This window comes from Neopsephotus bourkii, unplaced genomic scaffold (assembly GCF_033783945.1).
Source record: "Neopsephotus bourkii isolate Nb327-2 ecotype Australia unplaced genomic scaffold, CSIRO-AGI_Nbou_v1 NB_121, whole genome shotgun sequence".
Classification (NCBI taxonomy): domain Eukaryota; kingdom Metazoa; phylum Chordata; class Aves; order Psittaciformes; family Psittacidae; genus Neopsephotus; species Neopsephotus bourkii.
Window position 1 is genome coordinate 1016825 of NW_026900638.1, and position 17897 is coordinate 1034721.

General features: G+C 37.4%; 1 protein-coding gene and 1 long non-coding RNA gene across 4 annotated transcripts in view; one reads left to right on the forward strand and one right to left on the reverse strand.

Annotated features, from left to right (window-relative positions):
• Positions 1 to 17897, forward strand: part of CTNNA2 (catenin alpha 2) — a 505102-nt gene that overhangs the window by 472911 nt on the left and 14294 nt on the right. For 2 of the 3 annotated variants that reach the window (XM_061365551.1, XM_061365568.1), the window contains 2 exons: positions 2845 to 2979; positions 17219 to 17362. In XM_061365551.1, the coding sequence (XP_061221535.1) occupies positions 2845 to 2979; positions 17219 to 17362 (279 nt within the window). The remainder of the gene's footprint in view (positions 1 to 2844; positions 2980 to 17218; positions 17363 to 17897) is intronic. The other variant, XM_061365559.1, reaches the window with a different exon arrangement.
• LOC133218798 (uncharacterized) lies at positions 159 to 17251 on the reverse strand. Its single transcript, XR_009727266.1, has 3 exons — positions 17146 to 17251; positions 2304 to 2387; positions 159 to 423 (listed from the first exon to the last, which is right to left on the reverse strand). It is a non-coding gene; the product is annotated as an uncharacterized LOC133218798 (long non-coding RNA).

Sequence of the window (17897 nt, forward strand, 5' to 3'; positions counted from 1 at the left end):
TTACTTGGCAAAAAATTGCTTGTTGAAAGTCACTGACTGGATATTGATCTACCTACTGAATATAAGTTCCTTCTTATATACCAATCATCTTGGGTTTTGTGGTACAGGAAAGTCATAAACGAGTTTCTTTAAAGCTCAGAATTGTTCCACAGCCTCACTTCTGGACCCAGGCAATTGTATTAGAATTAGACATATATTTGCTGTCATGAAAACAGGAGAGATTTGGATGCTCTTTTACTCTTGCCATGTGCCTGGGTACCCTTATATTCTTTTCAGCTCATTCTTCCAGTAATTTCTCTTTATACAGCACTCATCTTTTTCAAGATTCAATATTACCTGACTCCTTTGCTTCTGCTTTGCACTGTGTTTTCAGCTGTTCCATGTTCTGGGGACTGTGTCCTCAGTCCCAAATTCACGTCACAACTGGAAAGATAAATTTGCTATATTCAGCCCCTTTCTTGCAGATCGGATTATCTATCCATCTGGAGAGCAAAAGGAAGCATCATGTGAAAAATCAAAAGCCAAATTCAAATCTAGTTTCTAGGTAGCTAATTCTAGATTTAGGCAAATTAAATTTAACTGGTTTTTCCCTTGTAAACTTCCTATAGTTTCTTTCCTTTCGGCTCTCATCAGAAGAAATTTTGTTGGAAGCAGAAACTGATATCTTCTTTGCTTCTAGTCTGTCTTTTCAAAATAAGTTTTCTTCAAGTAAGCAATTCATAGTGTGTAACACATCCTGCCAGGGAATATAAGCCAGAGTGGCAAGAAACCTGAAGCTGCCCATTTTCCTGTAACCTCAGAAATTTGGGGTTAGGATTTTTTCAGTATCAGCAATCACTTTTCCTGTAGTTAACCCATTCTAGTCCTTCAAATGTAGCATCTGATCATTTTAGCATAAGAAGAAATCTGTCAGCTGAAATTCCTCGTCTACAATATTTGCAGAGGTGGAATATTTTAAAGAAAGAAATGCAGAGTGACTTGAGAGTGCATTGGCTTGAGTCACATTTTATATTTCAGAAGACTGTAACGTGCACACTTTAATCATAAGGAGTAAAGTTACTGTGAGAATGAAGTATTTGTTTTAATGCTTGTACTTTAATGATATTTTACAGAACTTTGGAGACACTCATGAATTATAAACTTTTTATGGACAGTTGCATTTTTAATTATTGTTCGAATGAGAGAGATCTTACACTTTCATTCACTCCAAGCTATTTATATTTAAAGCCTTGTCAGCTCTTTAGAAGTATTTAAAGTTCATTTCTTTCAGTTCATAGACTTCAAGAGTAGGGTAAATATTTCTGTATTAAATTGTCACCAGCAGGAAGAAGGTCTCTTAAGGATTCATGCCTGAAAGATGTAGCAGCTGAGAAAGAAAGGCTTTATAGCATTGCCATAAGTATAGAGCAGATTAAACCTAACAGCCACGATGAACCTTCAGCTTTGTTTATTGTTAGCTTTAAAGGGAGAAAAAAAAAAAAAAAACAAAGTGACTGTTTTCAGGGTTATAGATAATATAAGCAACTACTTCACTGCATATTTCTTGCCAGCATTAGCTGTTGGGGCTAAAGCAGTCACCTCAAGTCAGAGGTTGTGATGCTGTTGAATTGTGTGTGTTTCATTCCATCAGGTTTTGTTGAAGTACTCTCTTAATATTTTACAAAAATTGAGCATAAACTTTGTAAGGTGCTGAAAAGACCTGCTCAAACTCTTTGTTCCCCAAGCTTTATATTCAAAGAACATTGTCATTCGGACTTGTTGGGTAGCTCCAAAAAGTATTAGAGACATGCGGTTAGCAATAGACCCTTTTAGCAATGTTTCATCAGAGTGAATTACTGAGGTCTGTTCTCTTGAGGCAAGACCTTGAATGTTACTACAGGAGTGTTGTTTATTATGCTGTTGATATTGCAGGAGATGATGCAGTTTCTATTAAGGGTCCAAGAGACTACGAATAAATTTTACTTGGGCCTTTTCTAGTTATATTGATTATAAAGATTTCACTGTCTGCCACATTTGACCTAATGTAACTCATATCAAAACACATTTGAGATGCACAGCATTCAAAATGGCACAGGACTGTAGATAACCTTCCCTCTAGTATGAAAAGGTATTCATTAGACATGCAGAGGGACCAATTCATCTCATTGTGTTCTTCAGAAGGGCTGCAATACTGATGTCATCTGCTGAGAGAATCTGTAATATGTCACGCTTTACTAAATAATGTCTTTCTGGCACAAATTAATGTATTTATGCATTAACAATAAGCTTATCAAATTGTCACTACCAAACCTAAGCAGTCTCACCTCTGCATCTTGAGTCTTTAGCATGTTAGAAATGGTACTAGCTTCTGCTGTGTCCTCTGAAGGTCTGCACAAATACAAGGGAACCTGGCAACATAGTCAGGAGTTGGCATTACATTGGGTGTAACCAGTTAGAACTGGGTTTATGTGGAATTTAACTTAACCTCAACACCCAGAAGCCAGCCTGGAGTTTCACATCAAACTTGTTTTTTCAGCTACTCAACAGTTTCGTCTGTTCTGTACAAACTGATACCATAACTGAATCTTAGCCTCAAACACAGCAATCGTATTATTTTCATTGCCTTTTTCATTGGCTGACAGAGATATTTCTTCTTTTTTGAAAAAAGATATAGTGCATCTTCAGGTTACAATTCATCAATCTTCAGTTAAATGAAAGGTAGAGTTTGAATTTTCACATTTCATCAAGTAGATGAAGTGATATGGATTCAGGTAATACACACACATTGCCACTATCTCCTCTGAGTGCCTCTCTATAATCAAATAAAATCAGCTACATCTATTCAAATGTTTCTTTTGCCTTCAGTGCCCAGACTCAGCCTGCAAACAGGATCTGCTGGCCTACCTGCAGCGCATTGCCCTCTACTGCCACCAACTCAACATCTGCAGCAAAGTGAAGGCAGAAGTTCAGAACCTGGGTGGAGAACTTATTGTATCAGGGGTAAGCTGGTATTTGTATTCAGCCATTTATATATCCCTTGTAGCACTTGAAAAGGAGCATTTTTTATGGCAATAATGTACAAAACAAAAATACAGTGTTTCATAAGCAAATTTTTTAAAATATCGCCATTATTTCAGACCTTACAATAACTTGCATAGAGCAATTTGATTTTCCAATTACCCTTTGTTTATACTAACCTTGTAAAATCTTCATTCTTCCCAAAGAAAAGTAATTTCATAGCCTAGGAAGTCATTGCTGAGCTGTGAATATTATAATCATTTGGAGCTTTTGTATATTTGCTCATTTTAAATCTTCTTTCCTTTGTTAGTACTGGTAATTTCCTTCCTCTGTGCAGAAGCCAGCTCTGTATGAAGTGGATATTGTTAAGATGGTGATGACTAATGGGATTTCATTCACTCAGGTTCCAATGCACACTAGGTTTAGCAAAAACTCTGGAAGGCCAGCAAAATATTTCAAGTTTTGATGCACGTGCTGTTTTCAAATACTATTGGCAAACACAATGATTATACACTCTAATTCCCAGTTATTTCAGTTATTTTCAGTGAATACCACCAAGTTTTTACACACAATCTTTTTTTTTAGAAATAAAGGCAGGAATACGCAGCACCTGTAATATTGTAAACAATGTGTTTCCTATATTCTTGAACTGTTATTTCTTCTGTTCTCCTAATGTTGGACTCTGTGCCTTTGGGAGATTACTAGAACCAAGCAGTAACAATTGCTGCTCTTCATTATTTTCTTGGGGTTTTATAACTAATCACCCTAGTATTAACCCCATGACACCTTTGTTACCTTCTAACTCAAATATAGACCATATGAATGCAAATGTATGTTTCACTCTCCTGAGTGTGTTTTCAAAACAGTGGTGATTTGTGAGGCCCAAGATATTTGAAATAAGATTGTTTGCAGATGTGATTCTGAAAAAGCACCCTTTAATTGTTTAAGCCCAATCAAGTACGAAGATTTTTAGGGCAACTAACTTGTGCCCTTTATTCCATCTATAAGATTCCCCAGTGAAATCACTGGACTTCCTCAAACATATCAGAAGTCAAAGCAAATGTTCTCAACTACATAACATTTCAATTTTTTGCAAAACAATATAGAAGGTCTTGAACATTTGCCAGGCTTTCTTGGATCAAACATCCTGAAGTCATACATACAGTCCTAAAAGGAGTTAATTCAGTGTTCCTGTGTCTGTCCTGAAATTGGTCTTCGCTTCTTGCCTTATGTACGCATGTAATTTTAATACCTTGATCTTCCCACAGCAATGAAAAGATCCTCTTCCATTTCCCTGATATAAATAGAGTTATCTGTCCTTATATCACTGACATCTATGCTGCATAGTAAATGCTATGATCTTTTCTTACCTACTGCCATCTGGGTCTAGCTTTTCATACGCATTGAATTGTCATCTTCATCTATCTATAACAATTACCCAAATCAGTGCTTCTACCAGCTTGGCTTTTGTGGTTGTGTGTGTTTCTTTTTCAAGTCTCTTTATTCAGTGTATGTGGATGCTGAATAAGTCATTGTGAATCTCTAGCATCTATTCGTTACTGGAACATCACCATCCGTTGTGAAATTTAAGTGGCCGAACTGCTTGACTTCATCATTTCCAGTCTGGCATTGTTGGCATCTGCTGCTTACCAGGCTTCATCATCATTGTGTTTCTGTTTAGTTGGGGTTTCACAGTCAGCTGCAAAAGCAAAACTAGCTTCCACCACAGCAATTATTTGGGTCTGTTCCAAAGACTTGGACTACAAACACACAGAAAATTTTGAGATTGCCCAACTTGCTTCTTCTGTGGTTGCTCTGAACAGGAGGTGATAGAGATAAACTCACGTGCATCCCTCTTTGAGAGCAGTATCGTGTTATCCAAGGTAATACGTCAGTACAGGGCCTTCCTGATAGTATTTTCCAAGCTGTTTATCTTCAAGGTGCTGGGTACTGTATGCTCCTTTGCTATCCAGAGATCTGGTATCCAAGTGCACATCTACATCCGCTTGTCTACTTGCTGCTTCTGCTTCCATCTTCTACTTCATTTTCTCTTGGATAGCCAATTACAAATAAGCAGTATTTTATTTACATTAAAATGAAATACCATTATTTGGCAACTTGCATACAGTACAATATTAGAAGTTCAATACAAATCCAGAATTCAAGCTTCCCAAGCTACAGAAGTAAGTTTATGTGAATGCTCAATATTTATGTGTTTTGATGTAAATATCAAGCACTGCAATATACTACAATATGGCAATTTATTACTGTGCTTTCAAAGAACCACAGTATAATTCAGATTGATCCAAAAGACGAGTTATGATTCAGAACTTTTATGGGAAGTACAATCCCTGCTTTTGCATTATTAAAAATATTAATATATAAATTAAAATAATTGTATGCATATGAGTGTATGAATACATGTGGGCATATGTATATTTATGTAAAAAGGAAAGAGACATAAAACCAGTTGAAACATAAAAAAACACATGAAAGTCACCCCACAGTTCTCACAGTTGTTAGAGAAAAATGTCTTGCAACTACTCCAGAAATACTGTGTACATAACATATAATATGCTATATATCTTTTGGTGAAACTTCTATTTCTCCCTCCCCCCCCCCCCCCCCCCCCCCCAAGATTCAGTAGTTCTATATGGTTTATCTCTGAAAATAAGCATAAAGCTGATCTTGTTTGCTTTTTCCTCCATAGATTGATATGATACTAGTATAGCATACGAAGTGATTCTTTTTGGCATCATTGACTTTGCTGCAAATAGGAAAACAGATCTAAAAGTAAGAAAATGACAATCCTGAAGTGTACATTTTAATTTCAGTAAAGAACCCACTGTTGTTTTTCCCTTTCCTTCTTCCATTTCTTTTCCCCCAGCTATTTCTCTCCTTTGATCTTTCCCATCAAATTCCCTGCATGCACATAGCAAAATTATTTTCACCAGATAAGTACGATCTGGCAATTGAGAGTTAGCATACATCACCCTAACCTTATTAATATTAATGGTGTGAGGAAAATTTAGACTATCTGTTGATTTGGTCCTTTATGTTACAAGGTGAGACTCTTAACTCCTGATTCCAATTGAGTTTTGAAAAGTAAAAAAAGAAACGACTATGTGATACTTGTTCTTCAGTGCAAAGCCTTGTAAACTTGAAGAAGATTATAGAGAAAAAAGTAAAGAAAAGGGGCGAGGAGGAAGTTAGATAAAAATAATATATTTAAAAATCCTTGTTCCTAATAAAAGCCTCTCTGACCTCGGTCCAGAAACAGATATATGGTTCTGTAAATTTTAAATTGAATATTCAATTTCTAATTCCCCTCTAAGAATAAGCAACCTCCTTTACTAAAATCACAGTCTAAAATAACTTCAAAATAATTTTCTTTGTCTCTTGCCTTGGTTTATTTAATGTAATGTGTATTTACTTCATAATCAGTTGCACTGTTGTATTGGAATGAATTCTCTGAGGTGCTGAGCATATGCTACTCTCAATGAAGTAAATAACATTTTCATATACTTAGCTCTTACTGACAGATAGCCTTTTTGTGGCAGCTACTTTTGTTGAATAGAGTTGATTTTAACCATGACGTTTGTTATTTGAATAGAAGTCCACACTTCTAACTCTAGGGCTGCTTCATGTTTTTGGTATTCCTGTCTGACTCTTGTTAGCTAGACCATTACAATAAAGCAGATCTATATATTCGTATATATATATTCATATATATATCCACTTGTTCTGTTTACTGCTGCTCTGAAGCTGATCAGCTCATTTATCTACTATCCATTTAGGCTATGAGCTTGCATTTTTTAAAACTCTTCTTTATGGTAGTAGCTTTGCTACAGTCTTTCCTGCAAGATTAGATTGAACAGAATCTGAGAAAATCCCTTATCCCTGTCATGTTTGGGTTTGATTTAGAAATCTACAGGTATAATCAGTTTTATTATCAGAAAATTTGCTGAAAGAGTCTTAAACTTCTGAGCCAGATAAATACGCAGTGTCATACAGAGTAACAGCCATGTACCTCTGAACACTGTCCAAAAATAGTGAATCAGTAGCCAAAGCACACTCCAAACATACTTTAGCTGCATCCAGTTTCCAATTACTTTCAAAGGCTCATTTAACTTAGCATAATAGGCTGAGCTATGATGTAAGAGAAGGAGCCTCACAACATGTTGAAGATAAAAGACAGTTTACTTAAGACTGCAGCTTTATCCAATAGTTCTTGCTTTGTGAATTTAAGTGAAGACTTTGGAGGGAAAAAAAAGGCAAAATTGTTAGACCACCCCATTAACTTTGGGTAGGACATTATGAAGATTCCTGTAACACTTGGGCTGGGAGGTTAGATACATAAAATTATAACAGATGTGGGATATACTGCAAAATAGCTGTACGTTTGTGCTTGATCAGTGATAAGAATGAGGTAACTGGAGACAGCTCATCCTCATCAAAACAAATAAGCCTCATAATTTATCACAGAATAAACAGGTTGAGCTTGCAAACAGTTTCTTTAGCAATTCTGCCTATGGATCTTGCATCTAGTAATCCAAAATGTTTTAAACATCCTACTTTTCTTTCATCTAAACCTGAGTCACCCTGAACTACCTTGTGCTGTAAAAGCAAGTCGGTGTGTGTATGGGCAGTGATGTGTCAAGCTGCTACTTATAAATCCATAGACTCAAAGAAAAGTCAGGTAATTGGAAGTTCACCTGCTATTAAGAATAAGTAGGGCCATCTTTCCCTGAGTTTGGGTTAAGATGTGTGTAAGCAGTTACTTAAGAGCCACTGCAGTGGTATTTCATTTCCCCTCATCAGAAAGCCTTTCTAGGTTTTTTCCTTTGTTTTAAAATAGGCAATCAGAGAGGACTTTTGCATTGGAAATGCTTAAGAGTATGGAGAAAGTGTTGTTTTGGAGTTTGGTAAATGAAATCATGCCTCCTGAATCAGGAAAAAAATTAGCATTATGTAAAAGAAATTTGGCTGAAGGGACAGTTGAAAATTGTCAAAAATGTTGGGTCCCTTTTCTTCAAGATTCTCAGGAGTGCAAAACAGTTACTCCTGTTACTTACCTAGCATGAAAATAAGTTTTACTGTACATTTATAACAGAAATGGAAGAATGTTGCATGAAGTGTACTCACAGAAACAGTCTGACAAATCAGGGTTTATAGCTATTTCTAGGCTAGACCACTTGGGCTGGCAAACTGTCAGTGTTTTCAGTAGAAAACACCTGAGCTAAGATCTAGCTTTACCTAACGCTAAATAGATATCACTGATAGATTTTTTTTGTGTTTTGCTTGCTAATGATTTGATTTATTTGGAGATGAGGGTTAGAGCAGTTATTCCTAAATAATTTCTACGTTTGTGTCTGTTGGATAGTTGGTGCTCAAAGAGTTACACAGCACAAAGGAGAGACATGGTCCTATATCGAAGTTGTCATCGTTGCAAGAGTAGAGTTTGCATTATGGTAATGCATGACAAGTGGCTATAACACAAGTGAATATACTCAAATTAGTAAAGAGAGTGAAAATTTGACCCAAGGACTCTATAGATAATTACTAAATTACATAAGAATATAATTTGTCTTTTGTCAAAAAAGATGGGCTTCATGGAAAGATATTTGTTTAGGATGGGCTTAGTGTAAAAAAGTTTTGGTTTGGGACTTGAAAGCATTGGGTAAATGAGAGGACTTTGGAAATAGTAAGGAAGTAAGCCAAAGAACTTGAAATATGAGATATGAAAGGGGCAGGGAAAGAAAAAGCCAAACTGAAAGTAATATAGGAATATGAAATCAAAGAATTGCAGTGGTGGGAAAGGACCAAGATATAGTCAGGACCATAAAGTTGGTTGGACTCCATAATAATCTCTACTCTCCTAGTAGAACAAGCAATGAGAGAAAATAAAATCTTAAGGTCTTTATTTCAGCTCTGTACAAAGACAGGGAGGTTAGGGTTAGGTGGGAAAAGTGAGAGACCTTGATTTACACTGTATATTCAACTAGCTCATGTCATCTGCTTTGGAATAAATGAAAGAAATGAAAAATATAGAGAGACATTTCAGCTGTGTCTTTTGGGATGGAGATACATTTAAGTAGCCTTTGCAGATGTGTTTGAATAAAGTCATATTGATATATGAAAGGGTGAAATAAAGCCATAGCAAGTATACTATGTCCCAAAATATATGGCTTTATGAATCACATGATACTTATAAATATACAGGTTTTAATAAGACTTTATCTGGAACAAATTGTTTTAGCTTTTCTATTTGTGACTAATACAGGAGTTTCCAACATCTCCTGGCACAGGCTGTATCCTTCAATACACTATCCAGGAAAGGGACTACCTGATGATATAGTAACATAAAAAAATTTATCATCCTGACACTGATGAAATTTACTACTCCTAGAGGATAAAGGCATCAATGAGCTATATGCAGGTTAATCAAAATAAGTGCTGATAAAATCCCTCATGGTCATGTATTCATTATATATGATGTATTGTACGGAAACACTGTCTTGGGGCTTTCTGAAAGTTGAAACAGTGAAGAATTCCTGATTATCCTATGAAACAGCTCAAAGACAAATAGAAAGGAAAAGGCATAAATAGATGTATCTATACTGGCTCTAATGCCATTTTCAATGCCTCTTTCAAAAATGTAAAAATAATAAAGATTTAGCTTATTAGATGAAGCTTGCCTTTGCTTCCCTGTAAAGGTAATGGAGACCAAGAGCCAAGAGAGTATGCAGTTGTCATCCTTGAACGGATAAAAGCCCCAGGAAGATAGTGCAGCAGCTGAGTGGGTCTCATGTTGGCAATCCACTAATTTCAAGTTGAAAGTTGTACAGGAGACCTCTAGACACAGTGTTTTAACTCAGTTAAGTGAAAAAGCCCGTAGGATCTTATTTTTTAAGTCTGTAAGGTCACATAGTTTTGCTGAATTGGTCAGTAGTATATATCCTGAGTTTCTGGGCATTTGAGGAATCATAAGTATGACCCAGATAAAAAAATAGCACAGGAGATGAAGAGGTTGATTCATTTTTATTAGTGTTATAGTTATTTCTTCAAGGCAGCAGAATGAAGGTAGATTGGTGATGGGCAGAGTTTACATTATGTAAGGAAAAGCAGATGAAGCTTAACAGATAACTGACAAATTGAACAAGAAAATAATTTTTATTAAATAATCTCAGCTGCTTTGAAGATACAATGTGTTGATATAAGGCTGTTTTCAAGACTAAGGAAATACCTCATTGTGTAAAAAGGTACATACAAACACGGATACACAGGAAAATGAAACAATATATGCTGCACAAATGGAAAGATGTTGTCTAGAATTTCATTTGGAAAGCAAAATTCCATTGCACTTGTCTTCATTAGAATATATTCCTGGAGACAAGGAGCACACACACTTTAATATGTCTACATTTAGTAGGTTAAAATGTAGACAGGTCCGACTTTTATCCTTATTAAGAAGCATTTTGGCTGCAGTGAACATGCTTTTGTGCTTTATCAGGTACAAATATTCATGAGTTTCTGAAGATTACATATATTGAAATTTCTCATTAGAAGTTTTCTGCAAAATAAAACATTTCTGATACCAAATGTTAAGCCATTTAATTCCATGAGAACAAAGCAAAGTGTTACAGATTCAAGATTGAGGCTTAAAACAAATATGATCATAGAAAAAAAATTACAGAATTGAAAGAAATGCTAATATATATAATTCAGTATATACTGCATTTGCTTTAAAAATAATAACCACTCCATAATTCAAAACTCATCTGCTACAGCAGTTACGGCTTCAATCCAGATTGTTTTCCGATTCCAACCCATGCTGATTGAGATGGGAAGAAAAAGGAATATTATGGCTTTCTGATACACAAGCTGCACCAGTTCCACAATAATTAGCAAGGTCTCATTCTAACATTTCTAAGGTATGGTCCTAAAAAGACTATTCCTGTAAAAAATACTGTAAAGAGAGGACTTCAGTGCTATCTCATGTTCACTTCTTTTCACATTTTACCACCTTTAAAGGAGGTGGTTTGGGACCAAGCTTCACCATTTCGTCTTAAATAAGAATTACTGTGCCCTGGGGCATTCTCAGGTAGCCTTCTTAATGCACAGAACAGATTTTCTAATAGGTACACAATGAGGCTTTAAATAAAAATTAGGTTTCTTACACATGGCATTATGGAGACTGAATTTACATAACAAATTTAACACACTATAGGAGACATTGGACAGAAGTAGCTCTTTTAGCTGTTGCGATTAGGTTCTTGATTTGGTAAGACTTAATCAGGAAATCAAGTAAGGGAGCTAGGAGACCAGCGTGGTTAAACAAGGAGCTGCTGGGCAAACTCAAGTGGAAAAGGAGAATCTATGGATTATGGAAAGAGGAGCTGGCCACTTGGGAGGAATATAGGACAGTTCTTAGAGGATGTAGGGAGGCAATTAGGACAGCTAAGGCCTCCTTGGAACTTAATCTTGCTAGTCGGGTTAAGGACAATAGAAAGGGCTTCTTCAAATACATAGCAAATAAACTAACGCAAGAGGCAATATAGGCCCACTGCTGAACGAGGTGGGTGCCCTGGAGACAGGATATAAAGAAGGCAGAGGTGCTGAATGCCTTCTTTGCCTCTGTCTTTATTCCTGCAGACTCTACCCGGGGGCCTCAGATTCCTATTGCCCCAGGACTCAGGACAAAGGAGGAGTTTGCTTTGGTAGATGAGGATTGTGTTAGGGATCAGCTATGCAATCTGGACATCTATAAATCGATGGGTCTGGATGGAATGCACCCACGGGTGCTGAGGGAGCTGGCGGAGGTCATTGCTAGGCCACTCTCCATCATCTTTGGTAAGTCGTGGGAAATGGGAGAGGTGCCTGAGGATTGGAGGATGGCAAATGTCACACCAGTCTATAAGAAGGGCAAGAAGGAGGACCCGGGTAATTATAGACCTGTCAGCCTTAGCTCCGTCCCTGGAAAGGCGATGGAACAACTTATTCTTGATTCCATTTCTAGGCATATCAAGGATGAGGAGGTTATTAAGAACAGCCAACATAGTTTTATGAGGGGGAAGTCATGTTTGACCAACCTTATAGCCTTCTATGGGGAAGTGACTAGGTGGAGGGATGATGGTAGAGCAGTAGATGTGGTTTTTCTTGATTTCAGTAAGGCATTTGATACTGTCTCCCACAGCATTCTCATAGATAAGCTAAGGAAGTGTGGGCTTGATGATCAGGTAGTGAGGTGGATCAAGAGCTGGTTGGAAGGAAGAAGGCAGAGAGTTGTGGTCAATGGTGCAGAATCTAGCTGGAGGTCTGTGACTAGTGGAGTGCCTCAGGGGTCGGTGCTGGGACCAGTGCTGTTTAATATTTTCATCAACGACCTGGATGAGGGAACCGAGTGTACTCTCAGCAAGTTCGCTGATGACACTAAACTGGGAGGAATGGCTGACACACCAGAAGGCTGTGCTGCCATTCAGTGAGACCTGGACAGGCTGGAGAGTTGGGCGGGGAGAAATTTGATGAAATTCAACAAGGGCAAGTGTAGAGTCTTGCATCTGGGGAAGAACAACCCCATGTACCAGTACAGGTTGGGGACTGACCTGCTGGAAAGTAGCGAAGGGGAAAGGGACCTGGGGGTCCTGGTGGATAGGAGGATGAACATGAGCCAGCAATGTGCCCTTGTGGCCAAGAAGGCAAATGGCATCCTGGGGTGCATTAGAAAGGGTGTGGTTAGTAGGTCAAGAGAGGTTCTCCTCCCCCTCTATTCTGCCTTGGTTAGGCCACATCTGGAATACTACATTCAGTTCTGGGCCCCTCAGTTCGAGAACAGGGAATTGCTTGAAAGAGTCCAGCACAGAGCCACAAATATGATTAAGGGAGTGGAACACCTCCCTTATGAGGAGAGGCTGAAGGAGCTGGGTCTCTTCAGCTTGGAGGAGACTGAAGGGTGTCCTCATCAGTGTTTACAAATATGTAACGGGTGGGTGTCAGGATGATGGAGCTAGCCTTTTTTCAGTGATATCCAGTGATAGGACAAGGGGCAATGGGTGTAAACTGGAGCATAGAAGGTTCCACGTTAACATCAGGAAGAACTTCTTTACTGTGAGAGTGACAGAGCACTGGAACAGGTTGCCCAGGGGTGTTGTAGAGTCTCCCACATTGGAGATATTCAAGGCCCTCCTGGACAAGTTCCTGTGTGATGTACTCTAGGTTACCCTGCTCTTGCAGGCGGGTTGGACTAGATGATCTCTTGAGGTCCCTTCCAACCCTTGGGATTCTGTGATTCTGAAAGTAATATCAAATGATGCTTTTACAGATATTAAAAGAATAACAGCTTCAGTTCAGACTTCTCAGTTTCTTTGACTTTAATTACAGTTCTTGACAACATGAGTTGCAGATGAGTAACACGCACATAGAAGCACTCACAGACAAGAAGACATGCCCTGAAGGGAAAACAACAACAGGTTTTCCCAGACTGAGCAGAATCAATTGCAAATACCAAGCAAAACTGCTTACAACCAAGTATTTAATATAACTCCCAATAGGAATGTATTTCCATTAAATGCAGGAGGCCATAACAGCCTTTAGGAAGAGATCAAACTGAGTGAGGAAAGTTAAAAGCTGCCTTATATTTTTAAACTCTGAAATATTTCTTCCACTCATACTATAATTACTCTTACTATGATTATTTATGAAACTCACAGGAGCAAAAAAAGAATATGTCTGTTCTCACATCACATCATTCATCTTAAATAACTGATAAGCAGCTACATCAAAAAAAGGGCTTGTTTTGTATAATATATTCAAGACATTGATATGGAGTCTAAGGAAAAACCTATCCAATATTAGAAAAATTAACCCTAACCTCTTACTGTTAAATATTCTCAAACATTTTCTTTTAACATCACTTCTTTCTAATTCTGACAAATACATCATCAAAAATACTTTGTGAACTAGGTTACCAGGTAGGTAATAGTATCACCAGAAAAAATTAGACAAAACATACCAGTGATTTGTCCTAAATCTCATCAAAGACCAAATCAGAACTCTATGAAATCGGATTACAGCTTCAATATCTTATCCAAAACACTGCGGAAACATTTTGATCCTTTTTTATACCTACAACTAGATTCAGCATTCCCATTGTCAAAAAATTACTCATTCTCAGATGGGATATTACATATTTCATCATTCCTTAGCTATGACAGATAACGAACAGAAAAGATTTTTCCATTCATCCATCAAGCTGATCTGCAGCAGCAAAAGGACATCTTTGGGTCAGAGGCGTGCCTGTGTTAAGGTCTCAAACTTTCATGAAATGTGTCAGCTTGACATTTTTACATGGCCTTTTCAAGCTGTTGTTTCAATTTCTTAAAATAGATCAATTTCTACCTTCTGTAGGTATAGCAGTAGTATCCTATGATGTTTCTGCACAATTGGTTCTCCTCAGCTTTTCATAGTCTTGCCCTGCTCAAACTTTATAAATAGCAGCCATTGGTACCTTAGTGGTGCCTACCCGTTCTCCATCATCTGTCCATCTTTTTTAAGCAAGGCAGCAAGCACTTTGGTGGGGTTTTTTTTCCAATAAATCTGTGATGTCACACTGAACATGGACCCTTTTTTTAACTTGATTTCTAGTGCCTGGGTGCAAGTGATTCAACCAGTGACTTGAACTGCATTCATAAAGTTTTCTTATGGTGTTAGGATTAAATTTACATTCCTTAAAAAAAATATTTTGGAATATAAAAGTCTTCATTTACTGCCTCTTTGCATTTCCATGCATTCATTTAGTTAATCTTAGTTGCAATCCTTAGAACGTTTCGAAGATTTCCTTCCTTTTTGAATGTATATACATTTTTTGTATGTTTTCAGTTAGGTATGCTCTTTCTACTTGTGTTCACAGTTTAGGTGAGTAATGTGTTCTAGAGTACGTTCACAAATCATTCTTATCATTTTTTGCTCTTCTCTTATTTTTCTCTTCATCAACTACAGATATCACAATAAGCAGGTCAAAGCAAGACTTCAGATTTGGGCAGTGCTAGCCCCAAAATACTATCTGTGGTATTATCTGCCATCTAATCTATTGAACCATTTATATCACATTATCATGATGGAACTACCATATTTCTCTGTATTTCTCATCTTGTGTTGCTGCTGAAGACTACTCTTGGCCATATTCAGTCTTCTAAGATTTAATTGTGCTACTTCTGTATGCTTCTGTTCCAATAAACAACAATTTGTTTCTTTTTGGAGATCTTAGAACGGCAGCTACAAGATTAATATTTCTCATATTTAAGGATATATTCTCTAAACATCCTTTTCTATCAGAATGATGAATCTTGCTTAGGTTTCATAAAGCCTGGTGGTCACAGGAATTCAAAATATATTCCTACTTTATTTGGCAAAAACAACTGTGGTGCAATAGTCAAGTCATAGGTTACCTACGTTATGAATTAACTGAATTCTGCCTGGTATTTTTTACCAGTAAAGCCTCTAAAAGCTGAATTTTTCTTTTCTCCTTGTCATGCTAGTAGGCAGATATGTTAATAAATAGATGCAATACAAGGTACCAGAGGTGTTTTTCCTCTTCTCTGTCTTCACACATGCAAATAGCTTGAAATCAAGATGATGTAATGAGAATTAAGACAGATATGTTTAATTCAATTACCAACTGAAATTCACAGCACTATCATCACTTTGCGTTACTCAGATGCAGCCTAGTTTTGCATTGTGTTCCTGAAGTTATATATCATCTCTAACAGTCACAATAGCTCTTCATTTAGTCAACTGAATGAGACTAATTGTTGAGTTTTTTAAATCCACAAATACACCGTTTTAAAGTAGCATCTTCAGATAGATAGTGCAGGTTTAGATCGTGATGAAAGGTTTGAAGAGTAAGAAATAAAATACTTGACCTCTGCTGTTTAGGTGAAGTGACTACTACTAGATATGAGTCACACTGTTTTTTTTCAATAGAAGGAAAGGAGAGAAAAAACAAAAAGCACACAAACAGAGCAGAGCATACACATTAATCATTACTAAGGCTGAAAAAATAATCATGATTAGATTACAATTTACATGATCCTTGTAACAACAAAAAGCCTATGGGAAAACATCAGTATTAACTCAGTGTGCTTATAATACATGCTCTTAAAAGAGATTTTAAGGAGCGTTCATTTTTCCTCTTCTAAAAGGCAGGATCTTGTGCTAGCACTCTTTACAGGCACTGACTAGTCCCGCATTCTCTGAGCAGTTTTATTTAATGGAGTTAAGTTCAGCAACATATACTATTTTTTTCAATTTCAGTGTGCAGCTAGGTTATTAAGAAAATCCCAGTGGATAATATAAGCAATTATGTTTACTCTTGAACCTGCTTTCCCACAATTTGGATGATAAAAATTCCATTTACAGTAAATTAGAATGAATATCCCATTTTAAGCCTTCCTCTTGGGAGGTTGCTTAAAAAAAGATGTGCTTCATCCTGTAAGGTTGTCATTGTCTAAAAATGTACAGTCTTTAAAAACATCACCCCTTTGCAATTCTGTTGATATTTTCTGGAACTTTAAAGTGTGCTCTGTAAATAAACGTATGCCCAGATTTTTGATACTTCCCTCACTTGTTCCTTCAGCACAGTTTGTCAGCTCTAATTTTTAATGTGTGAAAAACCTGACCTCCTTCATGCAGAGGTGTAGGTGGCCTACCCTCCAGCTTACTCTATTCAAGGGTCAGCCCAGAGGCCGGGATCATGTAATGTTTATTCAGCACAAGTGCACACAAGCGAAATTCCAGTTATAGTCACTGGAATTCAGCTGCTTGCGTTAGTGTTGGTGGTTTTGTGCAGTTCAGCTGTTCAAAACCACACACAAAATAATGCTACTTGGAAGCTTATTATCACCAAATTCATGCCTGGTCTGATGTCAATCAATTTAATGGGGATAGAGCTTTCTATCCTCTGATTTTCATCAAAAGGTGCCAAAATTTATCCCCTTTCCTGATCAGCAAATCCTGTTAGGCCCACATTTAACCCGTGCTATGGGAGCAAGTGAGAGGAACCACCAGACAGCGGGGTTACTCATCGTGGAAGAGTCCCTGTTTCCTTGACCAAGCATAGCTCCTTCAGCACACGTTTTCCTCTCTCCTCACCTCTACGCTACGGCGCAGTATTTTCTCTTGCTCTCTCTCTCACTATCTCTTTTCTGTATCTCTCGGAAATCAGACTGGAGTTCAGAGCACTTTCACTACCTTTTATGAGGTAGAGTGTGATGTCATAGATGGGGGCAGGGCTAGTCAACTTTCTACCCACCCACCCACCTGTGCTGAGGGAGCTACGCTTGAGACCGGAAGCAGTGATTCCTCAACGGTGAGTAACCTCCTGTCTCATCTATATCTTTTAATTCTATAGATCTGGGGGTGGAGGGGAAAAAAACATGAGAATGGGGATTTTTTTACTTAGTCTGGTTGGTTTTTTGTTTTCATTAACCACAGGGCTCACAGAATGAATTGCATGCATCTGACCTGCAGAAAATAATTTCCTTCCTGTTCTGAACTCCTAGAGTTATTGACATCCATAAAGCAATGATCATGTTTCTTTGCAGAGGTGGCCTGTTTACTGCTGGTTAAGCTGATCCTTCAGTGTTTAACTTGCATGGTGAAAAGGCAGACTCTGGTCCCCTTGAATACAATTGCTAAAATCCCCCTTATTTAATTACAGTAGTGCTGGGCCATAATTTTTCTAAAGAACTTTGGAATTAAAGATAGATGTTGTTGTTTGTTTATTTATCATTATTAACTGTGGGTTATGCCTGTTTATACAGAGTGGGACATTTATTTTCTCTGTGCTCTCTTACTGTTTTTATTTGCTTTATCCAGAATGTTTATGAAGCTATGTATTTGCA